General features: G+C 42.9%; 1 protein-coding gene across 2 annotated transcripts; it reads left to right on the top strand.

The window, feature by feature from the left end:
* The first annotated feature begins 694 nt into the window (after positions 1 to 694).
* Positions 695 to 27,677, top strand: SERINC3 (serine incorporator 3). 2 transcript variants are annotated; one of them, XR_002734884.1, is made up of 11 exons: positions 695 to 893; positions 8,662 to 8,823; positions 9,704 to 9,897; positions 11,322 to 11,401; positions 12,958 to 13,095; positions 16,383 to 16,552; positions 18,413 to 18,503; positions 19,322 to 19,502; positions 22,315 to 22,542; positions 23,179 to 23,456; positions 27,543 to 27,677. XR_002734884.1 is itself a non-coding variant. In XM_023227994.1 (10 exons), exons 1-10 carry the CDS (start codon positions 855 to 857, stop codon positions 23,315 to 23,317), a joined length of 1,422 nt encoding a protein of 473 aa, XP_023083762.1. In that variant the 5' UTR covers positions 695 to 854; the 3' UTR covers positions 23,318 to 24,423. The 2 variants fall into 2 exon arrangements, 1 of the variants encoding a protein (XP_023083762.1); XM_023227994.1 differs by lacking the exon at positions 27,543 to 27,677 and having other exon boundaries at positions 23,179 to 24,423.
* Positions 27,678 to 27,931: the final 254 nt, after the last annotated feature.

Genomic DNA, 27,931 nt, shown 5'->3' with positions numbered 1-27,931 from the left:
CAAACACACACCTCAAAACAAAACAATATTTTTAAACTGCAGGCATGGTTGCCTGTTTGAGATTTGGAAAATGAAGCCCTTACTGCGTTAAAAAGGGAGATAAACATTAGAAAAATGTTAAATACCATACTGGCCTCAAACCACTAGCCTGTTGGTTTGAAATGCGACGTTCTCACTCTGCTGTTTAATATCGCTTAAGGTCCTGTTCATGCACCCTTCAAGCCTTTCATTTTTCTCAAATGGGGTGCATCCCACATTTTAGGAAACGATTCCCATCGTTTTTTGGTTAATTTGGACTCATCCTTTAGTTCGCAGATTAAAAAATAAATCCTTCAGAGAAGTCTTCCAAGACTACTGCCCGACTAAATTACTTTCCCCTTAACAATACTAGGCACTAAATACACCTTTATTGAAAGCCTATTCCCCCATACTGCTTCATCGTATTCGTTACATTGGGGCATGGAGTCAGATCTCCTCTTAACTAGAGAATAAATTCTGAGCGTAGATACCGTGCCTCTCTGTACACTTCTGTAACCTCCAGATCTTTGCACAATGAATACAAATAACGTAAGGAATGACACCTTCCCAGTTCCTGCAACCCCAGGATGGTTTAGCCCCGCCTTCCCCCTCAGCCAATGACAGGCGCACCCTCAGCCAATGACAGACCCCTCCCCCCCCGTCGCTCCGGTCGTGGACGGTGGGCGGGGCCACGCCGTGACGCATCCGTGCGCCGGTGGAGGGCCAAGTTTCCGGCTTGGGAAACCGTCGCGTTTCTGGGGAGACGCCTCAGCTGGCACTTACCACCGCATTAGATAGCAGCCTCAGGACCGGCCACCTCCATCACTGGCGTCACCATGGGGGCTGTGCTGGGTGTCTTCTCCCTCGCCAGCTGGGTGAGTTCGGGGTCCCGAGTCCTCGCCGGACCTGCAGTTTGTGGGGAAAGGCCTCAAACCCAGACCTGCACGGGCCTTGGCTCCAGAGGCCCTCGGGATGTCTGGAGGCCCTGGGCTACAGAGAGTGTCCGGGGCCCCAGACCCAAATCCGCGATACCCTTAGGTCGGGATCAGGCGGCTCGCCCTCTGGGTTCCTCGGGAAACGGAGGAGGTCGGCCACCATTGTTTACAATTCGGATGGCTCCGCCCTGCGAGGCTTCCTGACTGTAGATTCCTCCGGAGCTGGAGTGGGACCAAGGAATGAGAGCTCCCAGCGCGGAAGCTCCGGTTCCTGCCGAAGCACCTCTTAAGGTGCCATCGTTAAATCTTGGGTGGCTCAAGTAACATTTTTATCCCCTATCACGGGATTTGCCAAAACTGCAGAGTATGTGGCAATGCTGGGATTTTAGCGGAGGCTTGCCTGCAGTTCTGGTGCAAGGGAAAGAAGGCCTTAGATTGTTATTCAAAATTGGAAACCAGGGCCTTAATATTTTGGGACTGCTATAAGTCATTTATCCGAGGATAATCACCCCAGCATTCCTCTCTTCGAGAACGATTGTGACAGTGAAGTGAGTAAATGGATTTAATCACCTAGTAAACTGTAAACATTTTAAAGAGAAAATTTTAGGGCCTATAAAAGAATATGCTGAGTTCCCTCATTTACCCGCTTCAGAGTAGCGTGATTCCTTGATTCTTCATTGTCCAGTTGATGTAATTGACCAAGTGTGTAGAAAAAGCACACTCAGTTTTCTCCTGCTGCACTCACAACACACTTTTGACACGAGATATGTAGTGTGTGGGGATTTTCCCCCAAACATCAGGCAAACATTCAGCTCTGCAGGGGATGCCAGCTTGGTGCCCTACAAGTCAATTCCGAAGCTCTCTAGTTGGAGATAGGATAAAATCACCCAAGTTGAGGGCTCAGTCTCACAAGACTGTGCCCACTTTCTGTGTCAATGGCGAGCCTCAGGTTGTTTTACCTGTGCTTCTGACCGGCCACCTATAAATCAGAGTTTCCATGACCTCTCTCCTTGGCTTTGATTAATTTGGTCACAGAACTCAAGGCAACATGTTTACTGGCTTATTATAAAACTATTTTATTTTGTGTATTTATGTATTTTTAATTTTAGATTCAGAGGGTACATATGCAGTTTTGTTACAGGGGTATATTGCCTTATCCTGAGGTTTGGGCTTCTAATGAATCAGTTGCCCAAGCCGTGAACACAGTATCCAATAGGTAGTTTTTCAATCCCTACCCCTCCCCTCCCCGCTCTTGGAATCTCTAGTGTTTATTGTTGCCATCTTTGTGTCTGTGTTCCCAGTGTTTAGCTCCCACTTGTAAGCGAGAATATGCTGTATTTGGTTTTCTGTTTCTCTATTAATTCACTTGGGATAGTGGCCTCCAGCTACATCTTTGTTACTGCAAAGGACATGATTTTCTTCTTTTTTATGGCTACTATTAATGTATTTTTAAAGATACAGATGAAGTGATATGTAAGACAAGGTATAGGGGAAGAGGTCTGGAGCTTCCATGCTCTGTCTGGGGCAGTGGCACCATCTTGGCTCTCTGCAACCTCTGCCTCCTGGGTTCAAGCGATTCTCATGTCTCAGCCTTCCAAGTAGCGGGGATTATAGGTGTGAGCCACCACACCCAGCTAATTTTTGTATTTTTGGTAGCGATGGGATTTCACTATGTTGGCCAGGCTGGTCTCGAACTCCTGGGGTGTGAGCCACCATGCCCAGCCAAAAGTTCTTCTGAACTTTGTCCTTTTGGGCTTTTATGCAGTCTTCATTATGTAGTCAGCATTCATTGAATCATTGGCTTTTGGTGACTGGCCTAACCTTCAGCCTCTCCTCCTTGGAGGTTCACGAGTGAGACTGAAAAATCCCAACCTCCTCCTATGACCCTCCCCCATCATGAAGCTTACCTAGGGACTGCCAGTCACCAGTCATCTCATTAGTTTACAAAAAGACACTGGTTATTCCAAGGATTTTAGAAATTGTATGCCAGGAAATGGGAACCAAACGTACATATATTTCACAGTATTACACCAGGGATTCTGTTTCAGCTCTTTCTACTTTTTTTTTTTTTTTTGGAGGGGGACAGTTTTGCTCTGTCACCCAGGCTGGAGTGCAGTGGCTCAGTCATAGCTCATTGCAGCCTTGAACTCCTGGATTCAAGTGATCCTCCCACCTCAGCCTCCCCAGTAGCTGGGACTACAGGTGTGTGATACCATGCCTGGCTTCATTCCACTATTTCTTAGGAACAGAATGTATTTTAGAGTTGTTGGTCCTAAATCAAAAGAGTGTTTCATTTTTTTTTTTTTTTTTTTTTTTTTGAGACGGAGTCTTGCTCTGTCGCCCAGGCTGGAGTGCAGTGGCCGGATCTCAGCTCACTGCAAGCTCCGCCTCCCGGGTTTACGCCATTCTCCTGCCTCAGCCTCCCGAGTTGCTGGGACTACAGGCGCCCGCCACCTCGCCCGGCTAGTTTTTTGTATTTTTAGTAGAGACGAGGTTTCACCGTGTTAGCCGGGATGGTCTCGATCTCCTGTCCTCATGATCCGCCCGTCTCGGCCTCCCAAAGTGCTGGGATTACAGGCTTGAGCCACCGCGCCCGGCCAAGAGTGTTTCATTTTTAAGGGCTTTCTTGAGAGCAGTGGTTTTCTAATTTTTCTGACCTTGACCCAAAGAAAGATTGTACACAGTTGATCTGATGCACCCATATGGAGACAAAGGTTTATGAAATAATCCCATACCATCTACTGTACAATTTCCCTTTTATCTTCTATCACATTAGAAAATCCTGGTGAGTTGAGGGCCGGGCTTGGTGGCTCATGCCTGTAATCCCAGCACTTTGGGAGGCCGAGGTGGGTGGATCACAAGGTCAAGAGATCGAGACCATCATGGCCAACATGCTGAAACGCTGTCTCTACTAAAAATATAAAAATTAGCTGGGCACATGGTGGTGTGCGCCTGTAGTCCCAGTTACTCAGGAGGCAGAGGCAGGAGAATCGCTTGAACCGGGGAGGATGAGGTTAACAATGAGCTGAGATCACGCCACTGCACTCCAGCCTGGTAACAGGATGAGACTCCATCTCAAAAAAAAAAAAATCCTAGTGAGTTGATTTTTACAATCAACTAGTGGTTCAAAATCACTATTTACAACATACATTCTTTAAAAATATAGTTACGAAGGTCATTAGTTAAGGAGTGAATTGTTAATTTGAAACTTTTTTTCTGTCATAATAACTTGAAATGCATTTTGGCTTTGATTGAAAGCTAAGATTTGAATTGATGCCATACAGGCATTTCTATCTATATGGTGCCTTTATATTTCATTAATCCCTTTTATTCAATAGAAACAGTAAGGAGTTCTATATACCAGAGAGTGGAATGAGTAAGGGAAAGAATAATAGAGAGTGAAATCAGAAAGGTAGAGAGCAAAATCATGTTGATACCCATTATATGGTCTTGTAGGTTTTTAAGGACTTTGGCTTTTACTCTTAAGTTATATGGGAATCTATTACAGAGTTTGAAAAAAGGAATGATATGATCTGGGCCTGTGTTTTGACAAGGCGGATTATCGTTGCTGTGTGGAGAATAGATGGTAGAAAAGTAAGGGTAAAGCAATGTAGGCAGGGAAACATCTTCCTCCAACCTTTTGGGTTCTGTTTCTAGGGCTTGTGAATTTAACTGACAAAACAGATTATTTAGAGGAACAAGAGTTTATGCATGCAAGACATGTTCACACAGGAGTGCTCAGTAATAGTAACTCAAAGGGGGTGGTTAGAACTTGAGGCTTTCTTTCTTTTTTTTTTTTTTTCCTTTTTGAGACCAAGTTTCACTCTTGTTGCTCAGGCTGGAGTGCAATGGTGGGATCTCAGGTCACTGCAGTCTCTACATCCCAGGTTCAAGCGATTCTCCTGCCTCAACCTCCCAAGTAACTAGAATTACAGGCATGTGCCACCACACCCAGCTAATTTTGTATTTTTAGTAGAGATGAGGTTTCTCCATGTTGGTCAGGCTGGTCTTGAACTCCCGACCTCAGGTGATCTGCCCGCCTCAGCTTCCTAAAGTACTGGGATTACAGGTGTGAGCCACTGCATCCGGCCAAGGCTTTCTAATTTAGTAGGAAAAAGGAAGCTGAGAGAAAGGCTTCTATGAGAAGAACAAATAGGTTTTCTTAGGAAAGACAGGTTTGTTTTTAGGAGAATAAGAAATAAGAAAGTTTGTGGTAGTACTTGTTTATGCAGGTATGGCAGGTCTTTCGAGCTTCTTCATGGCCTTGAAACTTCCCTGGAGAGGGACTTTATGGCAGCCTCATTTCCCAGAAGTTGCTGCTTTTAGTCAGACAAGAGAAGCTCCCAGAAGGCTTTTTTTTTTTTTTTTCTGCATCTGTTGAAGCTCAGATGCCTTCAGCTTAAAATAATCTTTATAACAACTCAGAGGTTTTTTTTTTTTTTTTTGAGACTGAGTCTCACTCTGTTGCCTAGACTGAGTGCAGTGGCGCACCATCTTGGCTCACTGCAACCTCTGCTTACCGGGTTCAAGTGATTCTCCTGCCTCAGCCTCCCTAGTAGCTGGGATTACAGGCATGCGCCACCACGTTGGGTTAATATTTTGCATTTTTAGTAGAGATGGGATTTCACTGTGTTGGCCTGGCAGGTCTTGAACTCTTGACCTCAGGTGATCTGCCTGCCTTGGCTTCCCAAAATGCTAGGATTACAGACGTGAGCCACTGTGCTGGCCAACTGAGAGCTTCTGAATGGATCCCTACAGCTGTGAGATGGGAGCTTTTGAACTTAATCCAGATGAGAGATAATAGTTGTGGCTTGGACAAGTTGTGTGGAGAATAGATGGTAGAAAAGTAAGGGTAAAGCAATGTAGGCAGGGAAACATCTTCCTCCAACCTTTTGGGTTCTGTTTCTAGGGCTTGTGAATTTAACTGACAAAACAGATTATTTAGAGGAACAAGAGTTTATGCATGCAAGACATGTTCACACAGGAGTGCTGTGAAAATGGTCAGATTCTGGATATATTTTAAGGATAGAGCTGATGTACTGACAAATTGGATGAGGATTTTGGGAAAAGGGAAGGCGTTCAGGATGATTCCAGGTTTTGGGCCCAAGCAACAGGAAGAATAGAGTTGTCATTTACTGAAATGGGAAAATGACACAACATATAGTCAGTAGGACAGATTTGTCGCACAGATATTTACTGAGTACCTGCTATGTAAAGCTACAAAAGATGTAACATTGTAGAGATAGTCTCCCCTTTGAGATATTTACATTCTTAAGACAACTATAGGTAAGTTAAGTTTATTAGTTTGCCAGGGCTTCATAACAAAGTACCACAGACTGGGTGGCTTAAACCCAGTGATTTCTTATCTCTGAATTCTAGAGGCTGGAAGTCTGGGATGAAGGTGTCAGCAGGGTTGGTTACTTCTAAGGCTGGTGAGAGAGAATCTGTATTATGCCTCTCCCCTAGCTTTTTTTTTTTTTTTTTTTGGTTTGCTGGCAGTCTTTGTCCAATTTTCCCCTTTTTAGAAGGACACAGTCATACTGGATTAGCTGCTCACTCTACTCCATATAACCTCATCTTAACTTACTACATCTGCAATGACCAAGTAAGGATACGTTCTGAGGTATTGGGGATTAGGACTTCAATGTAAGAATTTGTGGAGGACATGCCTCTGCAGTGTTTGGCCTATACTGTAGTTAAGAATTGGATGGAGACAGACTGGCTGGCCAATTTCCCATTGCTATTGCAATTACAAATAATAATGGCTACCACGATATATTGAGCCTGATATATATGTCAGGCATTATACTAGGTGCTTCATATTCCTGACATCATCTCATTCTTTACTCAGTAACCATGTTTGAGTAGGTAGTATTATGCTCGTTTTTACAGATGAGAAAACTGAACTTTTTTAGAATGAATGTTAGCACCTTGCTGCAGACCACACAAAATTATCATAAAGTGCACACAAGATACCATCTGTAAAAAATGAAGATTATTCCTGGGACCATATTTTAAGACCAGAGTTATCCATTGTTTACATCTGCTAATTCTGAATTAGCCTGTCCTTGTAGTATGACTTGATAATGTCACCCCTCAGAGCAATTTTTTTTTTCAGGCAGTTTCCTAATCAAGCGTAGTGACTCAAATTATATCCTCTCTTAGCTGGGCATGGTGGTGCTTGCTTGTACTCAGGAGGCTGAGGCCAGAGGATTGCTTGAGCCCAGGAGTTTGATGCTGCAGTGAGCTATGATCACATAACTGTACTCCAGGTTGGGCAACAGAGTGACACCTTGTGTCTTTAAAACAAAACAAAATGAAACAAAGCCTGGGTGCAGTGGCTCACGCCTGTAATCCCAGCACTTTGGGAGGCCTAGGCGGGCGGATCACGTGAGGTCAGGAGTTTGAGACCAGCCTGGCCAACATGGTGAAACCCCGTCGCTACATAAAATTTAGCCAGGCGTGGTGGCACATGTCTGTAATCCCTGTAATCCCAGCTACTGGGGAGGCTGAGGTAGGAGAATTGCTTGAACCCAGGAAGGTGAGGTTGCAGTGAGCTGAAATGGTGTTACTGCACTCCAGCCTGGGTGACAGAGTGTGACCCTGTCTCAAAAAAAAAAGAAATAAAAAATTATATCTTCTCTCATGTAGTGTGGTCATTAACAGATTTTAGCAGACGAAAGATCTAGGTTACTCTTTTTTTTTTTTTTGAGACGGAGTCTCGCTGTGTCGCCCAGGCTGGAGTACAGTGGCCTGATCTCAGCTCACTGCAAGCTCTGCCTCCCAGGTTTACACCATTCTCCTGCCTCGGCCTCCCAAGTAGCTGGGACTACAAGCGCCTGCTACCTCGCCCGGCTAGTTTTTTGTATTTTTTAGTAGAGAGGGGGTTTCACCGTGTTAGCCAGGATGGTCTCGATCTCCTGACCTCGTGATGCGCCCGTCTCGGCCTCCCAAAGTGCTGGGATTACAGGCGTGAGCCACCGCACCCAGCCAGGTTACTCTTTTTTGAGACAGAGTCTCAGTCTGTCGCCCAGGCTGGAATGCAGTGGCACAATTCTGCTCTCAGAATTTAATTAACATTTATTGAGCTGTTAATGTGTTTCAGGTAGTGTTGAGGTGCTCATTTAATATAGCAGTCTGAGGGAGGAAAATTCTATCATTGAGTTCATTTTACAGATGGTGAAATGGGGTTAGAGTACGTAACTTGCTGGGGTAAAAAGTGGCAGAAATAATATTTACTCCAGAGCCCATACTTTTTTATTTTTTTATTTTTTTGAGACGGAGTCTCACTCTGTCGCCCAGGCTGGAGTGCAGTGGCTCAATCTCGGCTCACTGCAAGCTCCGCCTCCGGGGTTCATGCCATTCTCCTGCCTCAGCTGCCTGAGTAGCTGAGACAGGTGCCCGCCACCACACCCAGCTAATTTTTTTGTCTTTTTTAGTAGAGATGGGGTTTCACCGTGTTAGCCAGGATGGTCTCAATCTCCTGACCTCGTAATCCACCCGCCTTGGCCTCCCACAGTGTTGGGATTACAGGCGTTAGCCGCCGCACCCGGCCCAGAGCCCATACTTTTAACCACTTCCTCCCAGCCATGATTCTGTCAGTTAAAACTGTAAGGCCTGATTTGTCTCGCTTTCTCTTCTGTGACATCTGTGTTATAAAGGAGTCTACTGAACGCAGTCTCAGGTGACCATGGTGTTCTCCTTCCAGGTTCCATGCCTCTGCAGCGGTGCCTCATGTTTGCTGTGTAGTTGCTGTCCTAACAGTAAGAATTCCACGTTGACTCGCCTCATTTATGCTTTCATTCTCCTCCTGAGCACTGTCGTATCCTATATCATGCAGAGAAAAGAGATGGAAACGTACCTGAAGAAGGTAAGAAGTAACAACAATGCCCTTAATGTATTGGTTATTTTTATTTTTATGTTTTGCAAAATTCTAGTTTAATTCTTCATTGTTAATCAAGTTCATTGTAATTTGGAGATTTTTTACTTATATGGGGTATGGTCAGAACACAGAAATATGAGGACATTAGTCCTTTTCCGGAAATACAGAATGAACATCTTTAGGCTCCAATCGAGCAACTGAGAGAAAATATTAAAAGAGTGCCTCCAAAACATTTTCTTTCCTTATGTGTTAAAGGTTGAAGCATCTAAACTGGACTAGTTCTTCACCTCTGGAAGGACTCAGTGGTAGCTGGAAAATCTCACGGGAAAGTGGCACACAGCCTCTTCAGCCTAAAAGAGCAAAAAAGAGAGAGCATATTTTTGTGAAACAAAGTCTCACTCTGTTGCCCAGGCTGGAGTGCAGTGACAGGATCTTGGCTCACTGCAACGTCCGCCTCCCGGGTTCAAGCAATTCTCTTGCCTCAGCCTCCCAAGTAGCTGGGATTATAGGCATGCACTACCATGCCTAGCTAATTTTTTGTATTTTTAGTAGAGACGGGGTTTCACCGTGCTGGCCAGGGTGGTCTTGAACTCCTGACCTCATGATCCAACCACCTCACCCTCCCAAAGTACTGGGATTACAGGCGTAAGCCACTGTGCCCAGCCGAGCGAGCATTTATATTTTTAAAATACAAGTTATTTATACTGTTTGGTAACAAGATTGTAAATGCATCAGAAGACAGAGAAAAATTCCATAGTCTCGCAGTTGTTGAAGTAGTTAATTTTCTAAATTCAGTCTTTCCTGCGGTGGGGTAGAGTCTCTGTCTAAATATAAATATTCTGATAACACTGAAATTGCTTTTTTCCAGATTCCTGGATTTTGTGAAGGGGGATTTAAAATCCATGAGGCTGATATAAATGCAGATAAAGATTGTGATGTGCTGGTTGGTTATAAAGCTGTGTATCGGATCAGCTTTGCCATGGCCATCTTTTTCTTTGTCTTTTCTCTGCTCATGTTGAAAGTAAAAACAAGTAAAGATCCCCGAGCAGCAGTACACAATGGGTATGTTAGATTTATGATTAACTGGTTACATTATGGTGTGGCTCTTCCTTCCCTTCAGCAGTTAATATTGCCATTCTGATGGAATCAATGGAATATGTAAATGAGTGACTCAGATATATTTCTGGTCTTCTATGCATGTGAAATTTTTTAATGTCATTTTCAGTTAGATTGCTGTAACATGGAGGGGGTAGGGAATCTTGTCTTTTTATTTTCTTCTATTAAATTCCTTTGCTTTATGTTCTTAGATTCTTGTTGAACACCTGTTAAATAGTTGAAGCACTATGCTAGATACTACATAGACACACACTTTCTTTTTTCTGTTGTTTAAAGATAAACATGTACCTGATAAACAGTGTACAAGAAGTCAGTGACTATATATGTGCTACTGATTTACATATTCTATTGCTTCTGACTCCTGACCACCTTTTACCTATGTTTCCAATTGTCTCCCTTTTTTGTTGTTGTTGTTTTGTTTTTGTTTTTGGAGATGGAGTTTCACTCTTGTCACCCAGGCTGGAGATCTCGGCTCACTGCAACCTCCCCTTCCCGGGTTCAAGTGATTCTCCTGCCTCAGCCTCCCTAGTAGCTGGGATTATAGGCACCTGCCACCATACCTGGCTAATTTTTGTACTTTTAGTAGAGATGCGGTTTCACCGTGTTGGCCAGGCTGGTCTAGAACTCCAGACCTCAGGTGATCCGCCCGCCTTTGCCTCCTGAAGTGCTGGGCTTACAGGCGTGAGCCACCGTGTCCAGCCATATTTCTAATTCTCAATGACTGAATGGCATTTTGTAAACTTAATATGTATTATAATCCCCTTTTTACAGATGCAGTAACTGAATTGCAGAGAGGTTAATAAATTGCCTGAGACCTGTTAACCAGTTGGAAGTTGGAGCTAAGATTGAAACTTAGGTCTGTCTAGTTCCAAAGCCTGGTTCTTTCCACTCTGCCATACAAGGCAGTCACTAAAGATCATGAACTGAAAATCAGGTGCCAGTGATGAGCTGTGTCATTGTGGGCAAGGTATCTGCGCCCTGTATTGTAAACAGAGGATTTGTGATTACTTTTCATTCAGACCTTATAGTTAATGGCTCTGTGTGTACTTAACACTGTTATTTTAGAACTCCCAGAATGCTAGAAAAATGCCTACCTTTAAGTGGTAAAAGTAGGGAGACTCTAAATTTTCAGTTTTCTCTGGTAATAAATGTGAGTGATTTATCCTCTATGCTAATGTTGTCCTTTAATTGTGTGAAATATTAAATGAATTAGCCTATTAAATGAGTAGTCAAATGAAGAAAATAGTCTAGACAATCATGTTGGGGAAAAAGCTATTAAGCTATTATTTTTGCATTTCAGAAATGAATTTTTCTCAGTATAAGAGTGAAAAAATTTAGCATTTCATAAATGCATTTTTATATTTTAATAGGTTTTGGTTCTTCAAAATTGCTGCCCTTATTGGAATCATGGTTGGATCTTTCTACATCCCTGGGGGCTATTTCAGCTCAGGTAGGGTTCACCTTTGAGGGGGTTAATTTTAAACTATATAAACTTTATAGATGATTGAGTTAAAGCTACATTTTTAGGCCGGGCACAGTGGCTCACGCCTGTAAGCTCAGCACTTTGGGAGGCCAAGGTGGGCGGATCACCTGAGGTCAGGAGTTTGAGACCAACCTGGCCAATATGGTGAAGCCCTGTCTCTACTAAAAATACAAAAATTAGCCAGGCATGGTGGTGCACACCCGTAATTCCAGGTACTCAGGAGGCTGAGGCAGCAAAATTGCTTGAACCTGGGAGGCAGAGGTTGCAGTGTGCCAATAGCATGCTACTGCACTCTAGCCTGGGTGAAGATCAAGACTGTCTCAAAAAAAAAAAAAAGAAAAAAGAAAGAAACCTACATTTTAATTACTGTTTTTGCAGAACTGACAATTAAATGAGATGGTATCCAATTAATAGGACTTAAAAATATATATATATTTAGACAGAGTCTCTCACTCTTGTCTCTCAGGCTGGAGTGCAGTTGCATGATCTCAGCTCACTGCAACCTCCGCCTCCTGGATTCAAGCAGTTCTCTGCCTCAGTCTCCCAAGTAGCTGGGATTACAGGCACCCACTGCCACGCCCAGCTAATTTTTGTGTTTTAGGTAGAGACAGGATTTCACCATCTTGGCCAGGCTGGTCTTGAACTTCTGACCGCGTGATCCACTTGCCTCAGCCTCCTGAAGTGCTGGGATTACAGGTGTCAGCCACCCCGCCTGGCCGCTACTCATTATTAATATGTGGTTTTGAGGTCAGGAGGCATTCACTGCACCTCTCAGGTTTTCTGGAACCATATGTTAATCTTTGGCAATATCTTAATAGTTTGTGTTCTCACTTGATGCAATACAAAGCTAATCAGAGAGCCTGTCAAAATACGGACTTAAAACTCTTGTGCTCCCGTATCTGTCTTTTTTTTTTTTTTTTTTTTGAGATGGAGTCTTGCTCTGTCGCCCAGGCTGGAGTGCAGTGGCACGATCTCGGCTCACTGCAAGCTCCGCCTCCCGGGTTCACGCCATTCTCCTGGCTCAGCCTCCTGAGTAGCTGGGACTACAGGCGCCCGCCACCGCGCCCGGCTTATTTTTTGTATTTTTAGTAGAGATGGGGTTTCACTGTGGTCTCTATCTCCTGACCTTGTGATCCGCCCACCTCGGCCTCCCAAAGTGCTGGGATTACAGGCTTGAGCCACCGTGCCCGGCCTCCCGTATCTGTCTTAACCTACTTCCTTAGCATGGCATCAGGTGACATCTTTAGATTTCTACTATGATTTTCCCACCTCTAAAAGAAAATACAGTGTCATTTGGAACTCAGGTCCCAGGCTCCCCTTGGCACAAGCTAAAATGTGTTTTAAACGGTCTGAAAACCAGTAGAATGCTTTTAAGAATCCTTTGAGTTTGGAATCTTGCTGTACTGCTAGAGGCAGAATGTCTACCACCTCTCTCTTGTTTTAATTGAAATCCTTTCAGAATGTTGGATCTTCTGAAATGTTACTCTATGGTAGAGAATAACTTGTTCTCTTGGTTCTTGTAGTCTGGTTTGTTGCTGGCATGATAGGGGCCGCCCTCTTCATCCTTATTCAGCTGGTGCTGTTGGTAGACTTTGCTCATTCTTGGAATGAATCATGGGTAAATCGAATGGAAGAAGGAAACCCAAGGTTGTGGTATGCCGGTAGGTATCTCTACTCACCTATGTTAGCCATACTGCTACATTAAGCAGGGTGTACAATAAAAATCATGATTATAGTCCCAGCAGCTATAGTCCTCAGTGACAGAGTCCCAGGTAGGAGAATGGCTTGAATCCAGGAGTTCCAGACCAGCCTAGGCAGCATATTGAGACTCCATCTTTACATTAGAAAAAAAAAAATTGCCAGGCATGGTGGCATACACCTATAGTCCTAGCTACTCAGAAGGCTAAGGCAGGAGAATCTCTGGAGCCCAGGGGTTCAGGGCTGCAGTAAGCTGTCATCACACCGTTGTACTCCAGCCTGGGTGGCAGAGCAAGACCCTGTCTCAAAATAATAATAAAATTAAATAAAAGGAAAAAAATCTATAATTTCCTGAATTTGGCTCTGAATTATATGCATCACTGGAAGAAAGTAGCACAGATAATATAAATCATTGGGTTTTCCCAATTTATTTATTTTGAGAGTCATAATGTAATTCCATGTGTTTAGATAAGGAAAAACAGTTATATTTAGTGACTTTAGTTCTGGTTTTGATAACTTTGTTTCCATGGAGAGGAAACTCAGATGGGTTCAGCAGATGGGACAGCTGCCCACCTACTTTAGGCAGATAGGAGTGAGTAGTCCTTATGGCCTTATTCAGAAAGGGAGCCCACACCTGCTATGAGAAACTTTGTGGTGAAAAAGGGGCACTTACAACTTCTAGACTGAGTAGGATTTAACAGTAGCTTGCGAATGTATTTTGGCTCTGGTAGAGCGCTAACTACCTCGTGATATACATTGCACACATTTCTGATTATTTCCTTAGGACAAATTCCCAGAAATAGAAGAGTCAAAGTGTATGAATATTTTAAAATGCTTTCAGTACATACTATCGAATTGCCCAGTTTTATTTTCATTTGATTTGGTTTTAAAAATATTTACATACATTTTTTAAAATACTATGTTTACCATAAAGACAAATTATAGAACTTTATAACTTTAAAAAGACTAAAACATGCAAATCTCCACCTATCTGCATCCCATTTTCCTTTCCAGATGTAGCCACTCTTGTGAACCTTTATGTATTTATGCATTCACCTTGCTTTTTTTTTTTTTTGAGACGGAGTCTGGCTCAATCACCCAGGATGGAGTGCAGTGGTGTGATCTCGGCTCACTGCAAGCTCCACCTCCCAGGTTCACACCATTCTTCTGCCTCAGCCTCCAGAGAAGCTGTGACTACAGACGCCCGCCACCACGCCCAGCTAATTTTTTTGTACTTTTAGTAGAGACGGGGTTTCACCATCTTAGCCAGGATGGTCTCGATCTCCTGACCTCGTGATCCGCCCGTCTCGGCCTCCCAAAGTGCTGGGATTACAGGCTTGAGCCACTGCGCCCGGCCTCACCTTGCTTTTGTATTTAAATGTAAACAGGATTGTACTGTATATTGTTCCATGACTTGCTCTTTTCATTTCCTACATGATAAATATCCTTCCTTACTAGCGAGTGTAGGTATGTCCTACTCATTTAACCTGCATTCAAGCTCCTGGCATGGAGTTTACTGTAAGCTGCATGGTATTCCATTTCATACAATTCCACGGCACTCCATGACAGAGTATACGTAATTCATTTAACCTTTACCCTAGTGTTGGTCATTTAAATTGTTTGTAATGACAATTTTATTTTTATCTATTTTTTTCTTTTCTTTTCTCTTTCTTTCTTTCTCTCTCTCTCTCTCTCTCTCTCTCTCTCTCTCTCTTCTTTTCTTTTCTTTTTTTTCTTTCTTTCGAGATTGGGTCTCTCACCCTGTGACCCAGGCTGGGAGTACAGTGGCACAATCATGGCTTACTGCAACCTCTGCCTTCCTGGCTCAAGCCGTCCTCCATCTCAGCCTCCCAGGTAGCTGGGACTACAGGTGCACACCACCATACCCACACTACCATGCCCACACCACCATGACCAGCTAATTTTTGTGTTTTTTGTAGAGACAAGGTTTCGCCATGTTGCCCCGGAACTCCTGGACTCAATCGATCCACCTGCCTTGCCCTCCCAAAGTGTTAGGATTACAAGCGTGAGCCACCATGCCCAGCTGTTATTTTCTTTAATTCATTTTGGATCATACAACTCTAGAAGAATTTAATGAGTTGCAAATTGGTCATACTTTATAATAACTTCAGTGTAGAAAAATCTTGTATATTCAGATGGGAAAACATTAAGTGTGCTAATAACTTAATGTACATCATTTAATTTTAGACATGCGAAATTCATTGAGATAAGTAGAAACTAGTTGTCTTACATCTGGGCTTTGACTTGAATACAAGTTAACTGAGCTTATCATTCTTGCAGTTGATCTGAGTGTACTGTATGTGCTGTTTCATGTTTTCTAATTTTCAGAGCTACACAGCTAATTGTTTGTTGTTTGAGATGGGGTTTTGTTCTGTTGTCCAAGCTGGAGTGCAGTGGCACCACCTCGACTTCCTGCATCCTCTATGTCCTGGGCTCAAGCAATCCCCCTGCCTCAGCTTCCCAGGTAGCTGGGGCTACAGCCTCATGCCACTAGGCCTGGTTGATTTTTGTTTTTTTTGTAGAGACAGAATTTTGTCATGTTGCCAGGGCTGATCTGGAACTCAGGCTCAATCAATCCACCCACCTCGGCCTCCCAAAGTGCTGGCATTGCAGGCATGAGCCACCATGCTCAGCCAACACAGCTGATTGTTGATTATCAGTGTGAATTGAAAGGACCCACTACTTTAGATATTAAAAAATAGCAAATGAGCCACTTTTCCAGTTCAGGGATGTAGTCTTATTGTTCATGATGGGAAATAGGTTTAGATAGCCAATGACTGTAGAGGAAAAAACTGTCATAAAAAAATACCTGTGTGTCTATTCTGTTTTCCTCTAACACCATCCTGGCATGGAGCTTGCTGTGAACTGGGTCATTTTGAGGGTGTAGGGATCATTTAGGTTCCTAAGAAAAGCTCACAATGCACATTAATTAATATACAGGTAGCAGTTCACTCTAGCTGGAGTGATCAAATGTCTGGTAATCAACCCATTAAATCAAATTAGGTAATTCAGGAAGTGAATTCAGTTGTTTGGTGGATTTTGGAATTTAACATCAAGTTAATTGAATACAATGTTAATACTTTAACCTTGAGGACTTTGTAATTTTACTGTAATTTACCACAGAAAAGTGAAATAATGTCTCCTCATTTTTATATGGAGTGGAAGAAAATTGGCCTTCATTATTAGTTTATTATAGTTGAATCATTCATATTGGTTTTCTTTTCTCCAGCTTTACTGTCTTTCACAAGCGCCTTTTATATCCTGTCAATCATCTGTGTTGGGCTGCTCTATACATACTACACCAAACCAGATGGCTGCACAGAAAACAAGTTCTTCATCAGTATTAACCTGATCCTTTGCATTGTGGCTTCTATTATATCGATCCACCCAAAAATTCAGGTATGATCGTTTACTACTACTTCCTCCTGTGAAAGGTTTTTAATTCTAAGCTTAAAATCTAGGTACCCTTTCTTATGAATTTATGTCTAAGTTTATCCACTTGAACATTTTTCCATATTATAAAATCTTCATAATTATAACTTAAGTAAACAGTATACTATTTCATGCCTATATCATAATTAAATGAATTTCACAATCATTAAAAAAAAATATTTTTTTTTTTTTTTTTTGAGATGGAGTCTTACTCTGTTGCCCAGGCTGGAGTGCAGTGGCATGATCTCGGCTCACTGCAACCTCTGCCTCAGACTCCTGAGTAGCTGGGATTACAGGCGCCCACCACCACGCCTGGCCAATTTTTGTATTTTTAGTAGAGATAGGGTTTCACCATCTTGGCCAGGCTAAACTCTTGACCTCGTGATCCACCCGTCTCCATGACCTCCCAAGGTGCTGGGATTACAGGCATGAACCACCACACCTGACCAGGAATGAGTCTTGTTTTTTGTTGTTTTTTGAGATGAAGTCTCACTCTTGTCCCCTAGGCTGGAGTACAATGGTGCAATCTTGGCTCACTGCAACCTCCGCCTCCCGGGTTCAAGTGATTCTCCTGCCTCGGCCCCACGAGTAGCTGGGATTATAGGCGCCTGCCACCATGCCTGGCTAATTTTTGTGTTTTTAGTTGAGATGGGGTTTTACCATGTTGGCCAGGCTGGTCTTGAACTCCTGACCTCAGGTGATCCACCCATCTCAGCCTCCCAAAGTGCTGGAATTACAGGCATGAGCCACCGTACGCTGTGAAAAATAATTGATTTTAATATTTCAAAATAAAACTCATACTCTTGATTTTTAAATACCAGAGTTTAGGCTGTGTGTGGTGACTTAACTCTGGTAATCCCAGCACTTTCGAAGGCCAAGGCGGGTGGATCACTTGAGGTCAGGAGTTTGAGATCACCCTGACCAACATGGTGAAACGTCGTCTCTACTAAAAATACAAAATTAGCCAGACATGGGGGTGCATGCCTATAATCCAGGCTACTTGGGAGGCTGAGGGGCAGGAGAATAGCCTGAACCCTGGAGGCAGAGGTTGCAGTGAGCTGAGATTGTGCCATTGCACTCCAGCCTGGGCAACAAGAACGAAACTCCGACTGGGCGCCATGGCTTATGCCTGTAATCCCAGCACTTTGGGAGGCCGAGGTGGGCAGATCATCTGAGGTCAGGAGTTCGAGACCAGTCTGGCCAACATGATGAAACCCCGTCTCTACTAAAAGTACAAAAATTAGCCAGGCATGGTGGCAGGCACCTGTAATCCCAGCTACTCAGGAGGCTGAGGCAAGGAGAAGCTTGAACCCGGGAGGAAGTTGCAGTGAGCCGAGATCGTACCACTGCACTCCAGCCTGAGTGACGAGCAAGACTCCGTCTCGGGGAAAAAAAAAAAAAATTTTTTTTTAATTCGTGGAGTTATAGATATGAAATATGAAAATTCTATCTAGACATCACCTTTCCTTTTAAAAGTGAGAAAACAAGTCTCAAAGAAGTGATAGGTCTTACCCAACTACTAATTAGTTGCAAAGCTGATCTTCGATCTTTTCACTACAAGGGAGTAGAAAATCAAAGGCCTTGTGTGATGAACAGGAATTTCTAGGATCATGAAATGCCTTGAGAACCAGTAGTACTTGCTTCATCTTTCTGGGTTCTTTTGCGAGCTAACTGAACTGAAAGGTTACTTGTCACCTTTCAACTCTCAAGAAGAATCCGAAAGTTCTCAGTTACTGATAGTTGAATGAATCCCAGAGAAGTGTACTGCATTTTGGAAAGTCAGCCCTTGGCAGTCCCTCTGCCACTGTTTTCCTTTTGATTCCATAGGAACACCAGCCTCGCTCCGGCCTCTTGCAGTCCTCTCTCATCACCCTCTACACTATGTACCTCACCTGGTCAGCCATGTCCAATGAACCTGGTAAGGGAACGTCAATAACACATTTTTTTGATAAAAAGAAAGTAGGAAATCAGCCCTTACATAGGTGGTATAAAAACTAGAGCTAGAGCAAATGGGAAACAAGCAAACAAAACTTAAACGTACAGTGTTCACTGTAGGTTTGTAGGTATTTACCTTTCACATTTTAGTCCCCACATCTATTCATAGCTATTTATAACTGACAGCCTAAAGGGTCAGAGTCCTTCAGATGGTCTAGGCTTTACCTAACCTAGGCTGAGTCAAACTAGTTAAGAGCTCTGGTCAAGGGCAGCCTTGTTTTGGCCCTTTGTTTTGACTAAATTGTAGTTTGATGTCACGGGCTCTAGAAAAAACAGCTATGGGAAATCTCATTTTGTAGTCATTGTAGGATTGTTTCTCAGGAGGATATTCTATGGGCTTCTTTTAAAGGAAAACGATAAATGCAGACCCCTCCTCCACCAATGATAACTTATTTTTTGTTCTTGAGTAACTATGTAAAAACCAAAATAGAGATAAACTGTGCTTAAAACCTTGGCATTCTTTTAAAGAATTAAAAAGATTTGTCAGTCAAACTACAAAACCAATAAAATCAATAATGATGTTTATGGAATTTGACAGATTTGTTGTTCTTTTCTTTTTTTCCTAATTCTAAGTCATTGATTGTGACCAAATGTGTTACTGACTGCCAAGTTTCAGATTTTTTAAGTGAAGCATTCCAGTGTTTCACATCATGACTGAATGATATGTAAGGAACTCCTCAAGTCCTGTCTTGGAACAAGATGAGCTGTAACCAAGGGTAATAAAAATTTTCTCATTTTCAGATCGTTCCTGCAACCCTAGCCTGATGAGCTTTATTACACGCATAACTGCACCAACACTGGCTCCTGGAAATTCAACTGCTGTGGTCCCTACCCCTACTCCACCATCAAAGAATGGGTCTTTGCTGGATTCAGATAATTTTATTGGACTGTTTGTCTTTGTTCTCTGCCTTTTGTATTCCAGGTAAGTTAAAAGGTAGTTAGAACAAGATTTTCATGGAGGTTGATAATAAAGTGAAGAAACTGTTTTGCTTTCAAAAAGCAGCATAAGAAATTGAAAAACTTCACTCCCTTTAATGAAAAATTCTTTACTTGCTTCAGTTACAGAGCTGTGTACATATATATATTTTTTGAGACAATGTCTTGCTGTCACCTAGGCTAGAGTACAGTGGCATGATCTCAGCTCATTGCAATCTCCACCTCCTGGGTTCGAGTGATTCTTCTGCCTCAGGCTACTGAGTAGCTGAGATTACAGGCACCTGCCACTATGCCTGGCTAATTTTTGTATTTTTAGTAGAGACAGCGTTTCACCATGTTGGCTAAGCTGGTCTCAAAACTCCTGACCTCAGGTGATCCTCCTGCCTCGGCCTCCCAAAGTGTTGGGATTACAGGTGTGAGCCACCATGCCCAGCCTGTAGTAAGTTTTGAAATTAGGAAATATGAGTCCTCCAAATTTGTTCTTTTTCAAAATTGTTTTGGCAGTTATGGGTCCTTTGCATTCCCACCTGAATTTCAGGATCAGCTTGTCAATTTCTGCAAAAAAAATGTAGTTTGGATTTTTTTTTTTTTATTTTTTTTATTTTTTTTGAGACGGAGTCTCGCTATCACCCAGGCTGGAGTGCAGTGGCCGGATCTCAGCTCACCGCAAGCTCCGCCTCCCAGGTTCATGCCATTCTCCTGCCTCAGCCTCCGGAGTAGCTGGGACTACAGGCGCCCGCCACATCGCCCGGCTAGTTTTTTTTTTTTGTATTTTTTAGTAGAGACGGGGTTTCACCGTGTTCGCCAGGATGGTCTCGATCTCCTGACCTCGTGATCCACCCGTCTCGGCCTCCCAAAGTGCTGGGATTACAGGCTTGAGCCACCGCGCCCGGCCGTAGTTTGGATTTTTATGGGGAGTACTGTCATCTCAGCAATATTAAGGCTTCCAGTCTGTGACCATGAAGATAACTTACTGAAGTCTTCTTTACTTAAATCATTTATTTAGGTTTTTAATTTCTTTCAGTGGTTTAGTTAGTTATTAGTATACAAATCTTAAACTTATTTTGTTTTTAAGCATTTTATTCTAAATTCCAAGTATTTTATTCTTTTTGATGGTATTATAAATGAATATATGTTTTCTTAGCTTAACTTTTGGGTTGTTTATTGCTAGTGTATAGAGATAGGATTGGTGACCAAGCACGGTGGCTCATGCCTATATTCCCAACACGTTAGGAAGCTGAGGTGGGAGGATCACTTGAGTCCAGGAGTTTGAGACCAGCCAGAGCAAGATAGTAAGACCCTATCTCTATAAAAATTGGCCAGGTGTGATGGTGCAATCTGTAGTCCCAGCTACTTGGGAGGTGAAGTGGGAGGACCAACTGAGCCCAGGAGGTCAAGGCTGCAGTGAGCCGTGATTGCACTACTGCAGTCCACCTGGGTGACAGAGTGAGCCCTCATCTCAAAAAGAAAGAAATACAATTGATTTGTGTGTGTGTGTGTGTTTTAAAGAGAAGTCTTGCTCTGTCACCCAGGCTGAAATGCAGTGGTGTGATCATAGCTCACTACAGCCTCAAGCTCCTGGTTTCAAGTGATCCTCCCACCTCAGCTTCCTGATTAGCTAAAACTACGGGCACACACCATCATGCCCAGCTAATTTTTAATCTTTTTAGAAACAGTCTTGCTATGTTGCACTGGCCAGTCTTGAGCTCCTGTCCTCTAGCGATCCTCCCACCTCAGCCTCTCAAGTAGTTGGGATTACAGGCGTGAGCCACCACACCCAGTCCTGATTTCTGTATATTGATCTTGTATCCTGCAACTTTGGTAAACTTATTTATTGGTTCTAATAGTTTGCATGTGTATGTATTCTATAGGATTTCCTATATACAAGATGAGGTAATCTACAGATAGAGATAGTTTTACTTCTTTTCTAATCTGGATACCATTTATCTCTTTTTCTTGCTCTGGCTAGAACTTTACTACATTGTTGGATAGAAATGGTGAGAGTAGGATCCTTGTCTTGTTCCTGACCTCAGGGGAAAAGTTTTTAGTCTTACACTGTTAAGTATGATGTTAGCTCTGGGTTTTTCCTTTATTCCTTTTGTCAGCTTGAGGCAGTTCTACTTTGGCTGTTTTATCATGGAAAGGTATTGGATTTTGTCAGATGTTTTTTCTGTGTCTATTGAAACGATCATGTAATTTTTGTCCTTTATTTGTATTTTCATTTTTGTTCAGTCATTTAACAAACTTTTAGTGAACATCTGTAGTGCTAGAAATACATAGACTAAGGTCATTGTTAAGGCATTCTTTGAATAGCAAGGAAGACAGGAGTGGTAAGTGCAGTGACAGAAGGAAGCCTAGGAAGCTGTGGGAAATCAGAGGAGTGTCTTGTATAACGTAGCCAGTGAGGGGTGATGTCAGGGAAGGCCTTACAGAGGACATGACAGCAAGTCAGAGAAGTGAAGGATGAGTAAGTTAGCCTTGGAAGGAGGTTGGCGCATGGTACATTCCAATCATAGAAGCAGCACTTGTGAAGTCACGGAAACAGACACTGAGAGCATCCCAGTGTATTTTATGAAACTCCTAAGCAATTAAGCCATCATATCAAGTAGTAACTGATGACAGTGCCATTAATCTTACGATGACAGGCAGCAGTTCAGAACTTTAAGCAGGATCTTCAGAAAGCTTTCAGTCTCCAAAGTAGGAACAGCTCAGCAGTAAGTGTCTTGTATACAAGCCAGTGGCAGCAGTTCATTGTCATAGCCCCTTTCTGATTTGTCTTCCTTGGGATCACTTTCCAGCATCCGCACTTCCACTAATAGCCAAGTAGACAAGCTGACCCTATCAGGGAGTGACAGCGTCATCCTTGGTGATACAACTACCAATGGTGCCAGTGATGAAGAAGATGGACAGCCTCGACGGGCTGTGGACAACGAGAAAGAGGGAGTGCAGTATAGCTACTCCTTATTCCACCTCATGCTCTGCTTGGCTTCCTTGTACATCATGATGACCCTGACCAGCTGGTACAGGTAGGAGACACAGACAAAACAGACGGAAGATTATAAAACCCTCGGATGGCCTGTAAAATCTCATCCATTGTCCTGATCTCAGAACCTTTGCTCTTACTCATATTATGAAGTTGGGTTAAATACTCTTGACTTTATCCCCTCTAGCATTTAAACCATTGGAATTCTTTGCAGTGCAAATCGCTGGGAGCTCTTACAGAGTGGAGTTAATTGAGAGAGAAAATCATGACATAAAGCAATCTGACCCATCTTTGTTCACTAATTTTCTGTGTATAGAGATGGCCATGTCAGAGCATTCTGGTTCAAGTAATAGTGTATTAACAAAGGAAAGTTTCAGGGAGGCTATCTCAATCTAGACTTTTGCCAATAACTAGGAACATCTAAAGAACTTGGCCCTGATAGTCTTTCATGCTGGCAAGAAGAAAAGTCATTTGAAAGACAGAGTCAATGAGTTCTTTAGTTCTTGGTCATAACAACTAAAAATAGCAGCTTCCTCTGGTCCCCTCTACAACCCTCTTGGGGGGTAGTGCCAGCCAAGTTTCACTGGAGAATTTCTTGGCCTTGGCTGGGGGGCTGCAGAAGGCTGACAGAAGTCAGGTAGACCAGTCTCTTCTACCTGACTCTCTCTTGTTTTCTTAGCCCTGATGCAAAGTTTCAGAGCATGACCAGCAAGTGGCCAGCTGTGTGGGTCAAGATCAGCTCCAGCTGGGTCTGCCTCCTGCTTTACGTCTGGACCCTTTTGGCTCCACTTGTCCTCACCAGTCGGGACTTCAGCTGAACCTCTGAGTGCCAAGGACATCACTGAAACTCACAAAGGTCTCCTTCACCGAAAACTCATACACCTTTTAAGTTTGCTTCAACTAAAATATTAAGTGAATGCTTTGCAAGTTTGACTGTATCCAGGTTTATGTCAGAAGGTGAGATTGAATAATGCTTGATGCAGAATCTAAACTTCTCATTTATCTGTATATTTTGTTTACTTTTAAGGATATAGCACAAAGGGAACATTTTTTGTTTAAAGTGAACTACAGCTGTGCTGTGAAGAGAGTTCTTTATAAAGCCTGTAGGTTCTTTCAACTTTGGTTTAAAATGTAAGATAGGAAAATGTTGGATATTTGAGGCCATGCTTAATATATTTATATTGCAGTATCCTTTAAAAGCAAAAGAAAAAAAGCATTTATATTACAGTTTTCCTCTATGAAAGTCCTTACTTATATGATACAAGCACTCTGTTTTGTGCTTAAACTCTTCAGAGGGGTAGCATCAAAGTTCTTGGGGAAGGATTGTATATGTGGGTCCCTTCCCTAGAAGAATGGTTGCTGATTCCCTAGAAGAATGGCTACTGCTTCTACATCTTGAGTTTTTTAATTTACTTTTTGTACACTGTAGTATTGATACTGCTTGATTCAAGTCTGGTGCTTTGCCAGATGTATTAATTTCAATAAATGCTTTGTGAGTTTGGTTAAAATGAAGATTCACTTGGGAAAACACTGCAGCTTTAGTTTGTGTAATTATCTTGTTATGAGTATGTAAAAGTAAAATGCATGTTAATTAATTATATTTGCACTACAAAGGTATTTGGTTAAAAAAGAAAGAGTTTTAAGATTTTAATACCCTTTCTTTGAACAACTTTTATGAGTTTGCAGCCATTCTTTATTTTCTGGATAGCCAGGTTTTATCAGACGTCTAGTCTGGATGCTCCTATTCCTTCTAAAAATTATGGTCTGGCTAGTGAGCAAAGTCTTGAATTTATTCAAAAGTTGTCCTAAATATCTTCTCTAGGTGAGACACTTGGTAGATGAGAGACAGGGAAGGCATTGTCAAGAAACATTTTCATGAGAGGTGGTGTGCAAAAAGGTGCAGTAAAAGAGTTCTTTCAACAAAGATTTACTGTCTGTTCTGCACTAGACCCTGTAGGTTTTGGGGCACAGTGTTAAACATGATAGAGGCTCTGCCATCTTGGACTTTAATAGCTTAGAGAAGACAGCAAATGAGCTGACAGGTGGTTATAATATGGCAAATTAGTGCCGTGGTTTAGGAATTGGAGAGAACTCGGCCGGGCGTGGTGGCTCAAGCCTGTAATCCCAGCACTTTGGGAGGCCGAGACGGGCGGATCACGAGGTCAGGAGATCGAGACCATCCTGGCTAACACGGTGAAACCCCGTCTCTACTAAAAAATACAAAAATCTTGCCGGGCGAGGTGGCGGGCGCCTGTAGTCCCAGCTACTCGGGAGGCTGAGGCAGGAGAATGGCGGGAATCCAGGAGGCGGAGCTTGCAGTGAGCTGAGATCCGGCCACTGCACTCCAGCCCCAGCGACGGACCGAGACTCCGTCTCAAAAAAAAAAGGAATTGGAGAGAACTCAAAGGAGAGGTATTTGGTGTAATGGTAGGCTTTCTGGGGAAAGTGATATTTAAGCCAAGAACTCTTAGAAGTTAGCTGAGAGAGAGATGGGAAAATGAGATGACGTTTCTGGAGTAGATAAAACTGCATGTTAAAGGCAGGAAGATGAGAAAAAAAGTTCAGTAAAGCTGGAATGGGGAAATGTAGTCAGGGACTGAATTATAAAGGGCTTTATCAACCTCAGTAAAGAGTTTGGACCTTATGTCGAGGGCGGCTGAAAACATATTCATAGTGTCGTGAACAAATTTTATCTTCAGTCACTTGGGATGATATACAGAGAATGGATTTAGAGAGATGAGACCAGGAGCAGTCCATATGAGATGTGAAATAGAACAGTGGAATAATGGGGAGAAAATGACAAGTGAGGGCTACTTAGCAATTAGATTTTTTTTTTTTGAGACAGTCTCACTCTGTCACCCAGGCTGGAGTGCAGTGGCCCGATCTCGGCTCACTGCAAGCTCCACCTCCCGGGTTCATGCCATTCTCCCACCTCAGCCTCCCTAGTATCTGGGACTACAGGCATCCACCACCACACCCGACTAATTTTTTTGTATTTTTAGTAGAGACGGGGTTTCACCGTGTTAGTTAGGATGGTCTTGATCTCCTGACCTTGTGATCCACCCGCCTCGGCCTCCCAAAGTGCTGGGATTACAGGCGTGAGCCACTGCACCTGGCCAGCAATTAGAATTTTAACACTGACAGTTATGAGTAATATGAGGGAGAGAGAGATTTCTGCGTGATTCTGGTTTAACCATCTGGGTGGATAGTGGTTCCGTTTATTCAGGTGGCAAACAGGAAGAACGCGTTTGAAGAAGAATGGAGGTAGGTGGTCTGTTAAGAATGGTTAAGAGGCTTGGGAGTCAGACTGCTTGGGTTTGTATCCCAGCTTTGCTGTTTTCTGGCTGTCAAACTGGTCAGCTAGTATTTGTTGAGTACATACTATGCTTTATGACCATGGGCAGTTGAGCCTCAGTATTGGTGCCCAGTATACAAGATTGTTAAAGAATAAAGTTATTTTGCAAAGTGTAACCCATTTTCAGCACTGACAGTAGCTGCTGATCTCATTATGGGCTAAAATAAGACAATATTCAAAGGTCAGAGATGTTTAGCCAGAATCTGATGGAGGCTGGATTTCAGATATTGTCACAGAATTAAACAGAGGAACACAGAGGGGACAAGCTCAGTTAGGGTTGGGGGGGGTAGGGAAGCAGGACTTGATATAAATTATTGGAATAATTGTCTTTTAAACCAGTGGTTTATGTCAGGGTGTAGCATTTCAAGGGATTTGAGAGATAGATTGGGACATGTAGCCCCTTATTTTGCTGGTGTCAAGCAGACACCCCGCTCTTCTTTACAGTAGCGGGGTCAGCTTAAGTGCTCTAAAGTTCCTAAACTTCCAAACATTACAGTGTCCCATCCTCTGCCTTAGTGTGATTCAAAATACAAACAGTGCGAGACTGTAAAATCAATGTAACAAAGTCCAATAAAGTTTTTATTTTTTTCTCATGATGATAACTTTGATATTAATTTGAAGTAACAAATGCCCTTTAAAAGCCGGGAGGCAGTGTCCCTGCTTTGCTTGGTCCTACCTTAAGAAATAATGAAGTCTGCCTGTTAGTAGGAAACACAGTAGTTTAATCAAGACTCAAGTGAATTATACATGTGAGTGCTGAATTATACACAAGCATAAGTAAGCCAGCATTCTGAGTAAGGCCAGGATCATCATTTAAAGCAGGGGAGTATTTTGAGTCATCTGATCTCAGGGTGGCATCTCATTCCAGATGAGTACCTTTGTGTTTCATCACTATGAAAGGGCTTGCCTAGCCTTGGGGAATGCAGGTTGGGGCCCTGGCTTTCAGATCAGAGACACGCTCTAGGAACTCATCAAAGGCAATAGCAGTGGCTGCCACTTTTACCTCGTTAAAGCTGGGAGAAAGCTTCTAGGTCCATGCTGGACTCCTTTACTTTCTAGGTTGGTCTTGCGGGGTACCTGGTTGGGAGGTAGAACTTTCTCTTGATAATCAAAGAGACTGCCTGCCAAAGAGTAACCATGGACCTGATTCTCAGTATAGAGGTGTTTTTTTTTCCTTTTTGGCTAGTCAAGTGAGGAATGGAGAAGGAACAAAGAAATCTGTAACTGGTTCTTTTTTCTTCTTTTTAGACAGAGTTTCGCTATGTTGTCCAGGCTGGAGTGCAGTGGTGCCATCTTGGCTCACTGCAACCTCCACCTCCCAGGTTCAAGCAATTCTTCTGCCTCAGCCTCCTGAGTAGCTGGGACTACAGGCACGTGCCACCACGCCTGGCTAATTTTTGTATTTTTAGTAGAGATGGGATTTCACCATGTTGGCCAGGCTGGTCTCAAACTTCTGGCCTCAGGTGATCCACCTGCCTCAGTCTCCCAAAGTGTTGGGATTACATGCGTGAGCCACTGCACCTGGCTGTTTTCGTTTTGCACATTCAGGCTTAAGCGAGTATTCACATAATGAGTCATGCATTTGATCTGTGCAGATTGATAACAGATAGTAGGCTTATGCTTATTAATGGAAGCTGCTGTTCATCTCTTTACTCCTGTTGTGTTGGTCTGTCCATCCTGTTACCTAGGCACCCAACTCAGTGATGTCCTAATTGCTGCTGGATGACTCAAGCTACAGCATGCCTATGTTCTCAGGTGAAGAAGAATAATAGAAACCACCTAGATGGGTAGGTGTACCAAGCATTAAACAGACAGTATCCACATGCCTGTAAGGTGGTGATTATTTCCCTCCCTCCTTCCTTTTATATATCAGTTTGAGACTTAGAGAAGTTCATGACTTCTCTAAGTGGTTACTAACCCTGTGGTTACTCAGTAAGAGCCAGGGCTTGGCTTAAGAGTTGTTTTTTCAATTAGACCTCATTGTCTCTTGGCCCGTAAGAATATAAGAGACAAGATTTATTAGAGACATGTAGGGGAGTCATCTGGCTCATTAATGACTCATCACCAACTCACCAGA

Source organism: Piliocolobus tephrosceles, chromosome 20 (assembly GCF_002776525.5).
Source record: "Piliocolobus tephrosceles isolate RC106 chromosome 20, ASM277652v3, whole genome shotgun sequence".
Lineage (NCBI taxonomy): Eukaryota > Metazoa > Chordata > Mammalia > Primates > Cercopithecidae > Piliocolobus > Piliocolobus tephrosceles.
This window is presented reverse-complemented; position numbering and strand designations above follow the sequence as displayed.